Source organism: Pseudopipra pipra, chromosome 15, assembly GCF_036250125.1.
Source record: "Pseudopipra pipra isolate bDixPip1 chromosome 15, bDixPip1.hap1, whole genome shotgun sequence".
In the NCBI taxonomy this organism is placed as follows: Eukaryota; Metazoa; Chordata; class Aves; order Passeriformes; family Pipridae; genus Pseudopipra; species Pseudopipra pipra.
The window spans coordinates 14290491-14298755 of record NC_087563.1 but is presented as its reverse complement, the minus strand read 5'-3'; the positions used below and the strand labels follow the sequence as shown (position 1 = coordinate 14298755).

General features: G+C 46.1%; 1 protein-coding gene across 3 annotated transcripts in view; it reads right to left on the bottom strand.

Moving 5' to 3' along the window:
* Window positions 1-1212: 1212 nt before the first annotated feature.
* The window catches only part of RNF130 (ring finger protein 130), a 54854-nt gene continuing 47801 nt past the window's right edge, over window positions 1213-8265 (bottom strand). The window contains exon 8 of one of the 3 annotated variants that reach the window (XM_064672070.1): window positions 1213-7969. In XM_064672070.1, the coding sequence (XP_064528140.1) occupies window positions 7860-7969 (110 nt within the window). In that variant the 3' untranslated portion in view covers window positions 1213-7859. The remainder of the gene's footprint in view (window positions 7970-8265) is intronic. The other 2 variants (XM_064672072.1, XM_064672068.1) reach the window with 2 other exon arrangements.

Here is an 8265-nt window from a genome sequence, read left to right as displayed (position 1 = left end):
TCTGAGGTCTCCACACAACTTTCTCTTCTCCAGGCTGAACAGCCCCAACTTTCTCAGCCTGTCTTTGTAGGGGAGGTCCTTTAGTCATCTTACTAACTTCATGGCCTTCTCTAAGTTCCATGTCCTTATGTTGAGGGCACCAGACTTCACAGTTCTCAATAGGTCCCTGGATCCACACACTGGGGACATGTTCAACTCTCCTGCCCACACTGGCAGTGCTTCCACCTGCCCTCTGCGGAGGCAGGAACTCATTTACCCTTTTTGCTGTGAACCACAGGTACCTCCAGCATCTCAGCCTCGCGAGCCAGCCTGTGCCCCACCACGGTGGGGGTGTCCCAGCATCCCTCACCTGGCACCCAGTTCGTTTTGGTCCTTGCTTTGCAGGTCTGGAGCCCACACAAAGCTTGTGATCAAGTCCAAGGACAATCTTTGCAGCAAACAGCAAACAGTTGTAGTTCCTTCCCATCTCTTGGCTGCAGAGCAGCTTCCCAGTAATGTAGTGAACCGCTACTCTTGTTTCAAAACCATTAGAGAGCCTCCCGGCAAACTCTGAAAGTGTTACAACAGCAGAAAACGTTGACATCTGCCATCTCTGTGCTTACTGCCCAGCTCCCAGGGAGGCGGGAATGCTGTGGTTTTTTTAGGCTATAAATCCTTTAACCCTGGGATGATCTGTCCCCTGTGTTAGTGCAGTGCCCTAATCCCAGCTGGAGCCTTTGTACACTACTGTAATATAAATATTTATTAGCTGGCTCAGCTTTCAGGGCTGTGCCTTCACCTCAATAGCATGGCTGTGTTTGGGAGCAGCATGGTCATTTCTGAAGGCTGTGTGTGCTTTGGGGAGGGCTTGAGCACTGGGAGAAGGTGCCAAAGGATCCTTCTCTGTGTTACTATTGCTGATCCTGCTCACTATGTGCCACATCATTCAGGCAGCAAAAGCTGTGGGAAGGTGGATTAGTGTCTCCAGTATATTCATAAGTCACTTTGAACCATGTGGCCTTTAGTGGCCTGAGATTTCTAGGGACTAGTACAGCAAAGTAAAAAATATTTACAGCAGAGTGGGAAAAATCCTCTCTGAAAATGGATCTTTTAACAATGTTGTTCCACACTGCCCTCTAAGATAGATATATAAGAAATACTGGAGGGATTGGAGTCACTGGGCAATGCACTCATCCTCCTGTGTTTTCAAAGACACCAAACTCACAAACTCCATATTTTTTAAATTGCTTTTTATTGAAATGTAGTACATTAGCAAACCCTAACTAGTCAGTATACACTATTAACATATCAGCATATACCACGTAACTACAATACAGTGTTATACTTACATCAAAACACGTCAACAAGTTCTGCTGCTGGCAAGCTACACTTTCAAAAGGGCTGGAGAGCTCTGACAGTCAGGAGGGCACCGCTTCACCCGCCGTGCCCGTGTCCCCACAGCACCCCCAGGCCCCTGGTAGCTGCTGGAGTGTTTAGGTTACCTGGTCACACCGGTGTGACCCACCTTGCAGCAAGCCAGTTGAAACAGACTTTTCCTTTTACACACAAATTGTTTTTTTGTTGTTGTTGTTGTTGTTTGCTGCAGTCTCCTGTACCCAAAGGCTGGGGTGTCCCTTCTCTGCTGAGATAAAACAATCCTGTTTTGATGGATTCAGTGCATAGTTAGCCATGGCCTCGAGCAAGTGATCCTGGACAGGCATGGTCATACAGAGAAGCTTTTAGTATTTAACAGCTACTTGCAAACTGCAGCAGGGCTGACGGGACAAGCAGAAGAGCGATGCTACCACTCAGTTTGCTCCAAAAGGTTATTCCCCTTTATAGGAGCAGTGCGACAGGTCTTACCAGTGCTGGGAGGTAAGCCTAGACATACAGGCTGGGAAAAGTCTACCTGCTGATGTGGTGGCAACTGAGAAGGCTTCTTGTTCATGTAGCACCTTCCAGCAAAAGCAGAAAGCAACACGCTGGGATGTCGCCTTGCTGGGACTGCACAAATGGGCAAACAGGAGCTTTGCTTTAACAGCCCCAAACACTCCATTAAACATTCTGGCTTTACAGCAGCAAAGAACAAGTTTACTTTCAAGCCCAGACTTTCCTGTGCTGGAGCATGGGAGGGTTGCTGAGCTGCTGAGCTGGTTTCTGTACCATCCTACTTCCCAGTGCAGCCCAGGTCCATGGGAAGGTTGCGGGCAGATACAGCCCTTACTGCCCAAGACAACCCGAGTGTGTTACAGACACAGGCACTGGGCAGGGGAGGGGGGAATCCAGAGCAAATCTGGTGGTCCAGGCCTTAGCACAGCCCAGCAGATCTGCTCTGCTGGGAATTAATGGCTCCTGTCCCTCCAAGGGGTTTGGGCAGCTGAAGGTCAAATCACAGCCAAGTGAAAATGAGCCCTGGAGCATGTGGGAAGCAGCAGAAAAAAAAAAGGCAAACAGCACAGCAAATGCACACAGCTGAGCTCAGGGAAAATAAAAAGCTCCTGGACCATGAGGGGCTTGTAGATGGATGTAGAGAAAGGAATAGCCCAGCAGAAGTGAGGGAGCTTTCACATGCACGTCCAGTTGATTTTTGGGCTGCAAAACCCCATTCCCAGCTGTATGACACTAGCTCATGTTACACCTCAGCCTGGCATTGAAATCGCTCTAAATAGCTTCAACTTTCAATAAAACACTATGTACTTCTTACTTTGCAGGAATATTAATACTTAATTATTAACTCTTTAGGAAAGGGCCTATTTTTGGGCAACATCTTATACCACAGGGGCCCTCAAACCCAGGGACCCTGGACATTATTGCCATAAAAAAGAATAAATATTCAGATGTTATTGCACAACCTACACATCCATCTCTGTTCATGTGGGCATCTCCATGAGGTTACTGGGTGGAGGAGTGAAAGGATGCTCCATGTAGGGATCCACAGAACGAGCATCCCACAAGGACAGCCCAAATCCCACAGAGCCTGCTTTGGCCAAGAACAGCCCACCAGGAACCTCTGTGCTCCCACAGACCGTGATGCTGGTTTGGAGCAATGAATCCCCTCTGAGGGGCTGGCTGGCATGGTGATGGCACAGTGATGGCACAGTGATGAAGAAGATGCTGGAGAACAGGTGGACGGCAGTGCCTGCACAATGGGGACATTTACCTGGCTCTCCAGAGGAGGAGGAAGCAGGTAGTAATTGATGGAGTGGGATAGCAGAGATTAATTGGGGAGAATTAAGAATGTTTGGGAATGTTGCAGGCTTCTAAAAAGAGTAGGGTAATGAAAGGCTCAAACCACTGACAGACAACAAGGTGTTGATTAGTGCTGCTTTGCAAAGGCTCATGCAAGTGGATTTATTCTCCCTAAAGCACTTTACAAGCACCAAGTAAACCTGCCAGGCCCCTGTGAGGTTGGGGCTTTGACCAACAGGTCAGGACATCACCAACTGGGGGTTACAGAGCACCACGGCTCTGCACCAGGAGCAAAATCCCATCTGCAGCCCTGCTCTTGTCACCGCATCCCACAAAGAAGGGGTAGGGAGTACTGCTTTTTCTCCTAATTATTTCAAAACCATTGAAAACAAAGCATAAATGAGCACCAATGTACAGATGTACACTCTACCTTTCCCCTGATTTCCCCCCAATCAGCTTAATTGGAGCATCTTTCCCTCCCTCACTCCCTCCCCTGATCAGCGGTTTCCACCGAGTGTGCCAGAGCTCAAGCTGCCCTGAGCAGTGCCCTGTGGTGCAGCAAGTCTAGCAGGGAAAGGAAAAAGTGAAGAAATCTTTAAATATAACAACACATATGCAAGCTGTCATGGCACATCATGCACTCTTCTGCACTGCTCAGACTGGAAAATTAGGTCAAGTATGGCTGTGTAACAAGGGGTGAAAAAGGAGCAAAAGCTTCACTTGGGAAGTTGAAGGTGTTTCCTGAGGTCCCTGCCCTGAGTCCTCCTGCCCTTCTCTCCCTACCCTGCAGGGCTGGCAGCAGCCCTGTGGCTCTTTCATTTGCCCCACTGTGCCTCAGCTTGTGAGCTATTTTCTATGCTGTAGAAAACAAACTACTATTAGCTAAGCAAAATGCCAAATATTTTTAATAATTAAGTCAACTCACTTGCCAGTAATCAGGCTGCAGAGCTGCCTGAACTTCAGCTCAACCCTGGTGCCTTCATCCTTCAGCTCATGACCTGATTGTGGCATTACCTCAAACCTAAATTGGACTGAACAAGTTCTGAAGCCTCAGTGTGACCCATGCTTCCTGAAGAATTTCCTCTGCTCTCCAGTACCTGGTAAAAAGCTCTTGGCTCTCCCAAGCCTTTGCACTATTTTACAAGAGTGTGTTTAAAGAAAACAGAAGATGTGTAAAAGTCTCATAACATAGTCCTAAACACATTTATTGAACTCTTTTTGGTCTTTCTTTGGCTAATGTAGGATACCTGGCTATTCCTATAGCATCCTATAGGTGCCAGGGCAAGCATCCTAGAGCAAGGGGACAGTGCAGATCCCAACACAGGAGCTCATTGGAGAGAGCAATTGTGAGGGTCTTTAGGTAAATTTTAACATGCTTCAAGTTTAATATTTAATGTTGTATTATAGGTAAATAGCACACTTACAGTCTGTTTTTTTTTTACTGGCAATTATCCTCTAAGAACACAAGCAAATCTTGATTTTACAAATGTCTTATGGGAACATGCAAAACTTTCATAGAACAAGAGGCCAGGAAAGAGAAGGTGAAGTGTTGGGGTTTAAATAGTTTGGGGAAACACTTGGAGATAAAAGCTTTTTTTAATATGTAGAAGTCATAAAATGAATGTTGCTGTTGAAAAGCACTTTTTTTTTTTAACCTTAAAAACGATTTTTCCAAGTTACTGGCACTTACAGTCCTTGGTAGATTGCTGTTATGTTTTATTTCTGTGAAATGACTCAAACCACACACAGCACCACTGCAGCAGAACAAGAACAACGATGCTCACCAAGCTTTTTTTATATACTGATTAATATTAAAAGGAAAACCTCAAACTTACCAGCAAAGCCCAGAAAAAAATCACCCATGTTGCTGTGGTGCCTCCTCCCCATGCTAAATATGACTAAGTGGGAGAACGTCTGCTACAGCACGTAGGGATCAATTGCTTGAACAAGCTTTTAATTTTTCCACTGTTGCAAGATTTTCCAAATCCAGGATGCCAATTATAAACATCAGCTCCCTTATCCAAGATGCTACAGCACAAATCCACTTTTACATCACTATGCCAGACCCTGATCTCCACAGAGGCAAACCTGCCCTCCCCCCGCTTAAAACCAAGATGTTCAGTTGGAAATAAGGAAATTTAACAAAATACAAATGACATTATTTATTACTTTGTCTTTGGGGGCTTTGTGCTTTCTAGCTTTTAAATTTAATTTCCATGCCTTTTCTAGCTTTTCTGTATATCCTGGCACGGATCCTGTACATCCCTGCGAACGGGCTCAGTTGGAGCTCAGAAACCATCAGTTTTGGTTTTGTGCCGAACCTGTGCCCTGGTGCTGCTCCTGGTGGCCTTGGGGGAAATCCCTGTGCCAGGCTGAGACAGCCCCTACGAGAAGGATTTGCGTGGAGGATCAGCACCCCATACAAGAGGCTGTCCTACCCAAACCCCTCTGTGCACATGCAGAGACACCCAGACATTTTTGTATTCAACCAGGAACAGCCAGGTGTCTGTGGGTTTATTGTGACCCTGACTGCCCACCACGGATAAAAACAAGCCCTATAACATCCTTGAGAGCTGGTGATTTTTCTCTCAGGCATTTGTTTTTGGAAGGTGCCCGCTCTCACGTGTTTACCTGCTGTGATCCTGCAGATGTAATTACGAAAACAGGGGTTGCTCAATCGGCCCCTCTGCCGCCCCCGAGCCCTGTACGGGCCTGAGCACAGCTCAGCCAGGCCGGGTTGGGGAGCTCTGCCTGGGCTTGTCTGTCAGGAGCTGTGTCACTGCCCCTCTTGCACATCTGCCAGCAGAGGAAGGATCCTGACCACGACCTGATGCTGCTCAAGCCACTGCTGGTACTTTCTGTGACCTTCACTTTTGCTTCGCAGGAGAAAGTGGGTGTCAAAATTGTGCTCTTAAAGAAGTCTGGGGCTTCAGCACATTTCTGGAGTGAATGACAATAAAAGTGCATTCGGTAAATATAAATGTGGGTATTATGAGAAAAACCTCCCTACACTTCACACCACCCACTCTTGAATTATCAGATTAAATAAAGCTGACGCACAGCAACAAAAGTCAAAGGAAGCTCAGCAAAGAGGATCATTTCCTCATTTTACAGAGCTGGGTTTTTCTTTTTTCTCTTAAACATCCATGTTAAAGACACAGCTGAACCACACCTCAGAAAAGGATATATGTTAAGCAGACTGCTATACAATTAAAAACATTATAAAGGAGAGGAAATTCCCCTGCTTGTATCAAAAGCAGGTGAAATTAAAGCACGGCAGAGTATGTCTTACCTTTCTTTTTGGCTTAATTATTTCTCAAGATTCCTATACAGAGGATGAAACTGTGTTTCATATTACAAGGACACAAAATGCATTTCTACACCTACAGTAACTTAGACTGCAATGGAGAAAAATCCAAACATTCATTAACAGCTATGCATTGTCTGGTAGGAAAAGGTGGAGCAGAAGCGCTCGCTCCTCCATGTCGGCTCTTTTGAGGAACGGCGTGGATGACTTAGCTCCAGAGGTTACACTCGCTCTCCATTTCTGCATTGTTCTCTCAGGAGCTTGCAAACCATATCCATTTCCCCACCACTTTTGTCACATGCTGGTAAAAATTGATTTTTCCTGCAGCGTGTCAAAGCAGTAGCTGCTTTCCTTTCTTCTCCTGCTTTCTGCATTCCCGTTATTGATGTCAGTGGGAAAAGGGCACAGCTCAGAGAACGCGTTTGTTAAATAACTGTTGCAGATCTCAACGGGAGAATGGGATAAGAAGCTTACCTCTTTTCTTCTCTGTGTAATGCCAACATGCTGGCTTTTAAAAAACCTCAGTGAAAAATTCGGTGGATTTTTTTACCCCCCACCCCCCCAAAAAAAAAGTTAAGTGAGAAAGAAAGCTAATTCGATTCCTGCATATTTCAAAAAGTCTAATGGTTATCAGGTAGATCAAGTGCTGGTTCTGTGAACGTCCTCTCTACAGAAAGAGACTCACTTGACTTGAGCACACGGAAGGACCAAAAGTATATTCTGTGTACACCATTTTTCTCCTGCTTCAATCAAACTGGAGAAAAAAAACCCAAGCACCAAGTTCCTTGAAATCTTTCTGCAAACGCAGGTCCTCTCTGCAGCTTGAACGTCAGACTGGCTCGCCACTGTCCGGGGTTAGGTGGGTTGTAGGAAACTCAATGCACTTATAAAGGTCCCTCTCAGAAGGGGCTATTTCACAGTAAGGTTATGGATTGACCAAGATATACGAGTGCTTTTACCAGTCACTGGCCATCTCCTCTACAACCAGTTCCCTTTCTGACATTGCCCAACCACGTGGACAATTAAACAACTGGAAACAGCAGACGCCTGTGTTAAGAGATGCATTTGCAGTACAACACAAACTCTTAGGACCACCGTAAAACCTCTTCTGCGTCGCCGCGGCTGGACCGACACAGCTCCCCATGCTGTTACTCAGCAACTTCCATCAGACAACCTTGCTTGCACGCAACTCTTTGTCAGCTCAGAGATGCCACCTCAGAAACCACCACAGCTGGTCTTCGTCTGTGCAATCGAGAAGGTGGGTTCATGTTCTGGAAAAAGCAGCTCTTCTTCAGACAAAGGAGATCCATGGAAAGAGTACACAACAATAGGAATGAGAAATGAAAAAAACGGAAAAAGGGCCAGGAAGGAGCATGGATTCCTTTCAGGTTTTGTTCTCGTCATACATGTCCAAGGCAGGCTCGATGGTTGAGAACTCGCTCTCGTAGACCAGGCTTCGAGGGGACAGAGAGTTACGATGGAAGAAGTGACTGCCTGCAAGAGGTAGAACAAAACCACATTAGGAACACACACAAACAACATAAGAACTGAGTAAAGCATCCTCATACCCGGGTGCTGGCTGCAAACACAGTACACAAGGAAAAAATAGCCACCCTTTAATGCAAACCAGTAACAACCATATGAAATATTTCACCTCTGTTCACCTCTGTTCATCTGATCCCCTGACATTTCAAAGCAACTGCTTTCCATATGCATGAACAGGCCCACCTCAAATGGCTCTTTCAGATAAAACAGGTCAAGTCTGAGCAAGGCTGGGGCAGGCTGGAGTT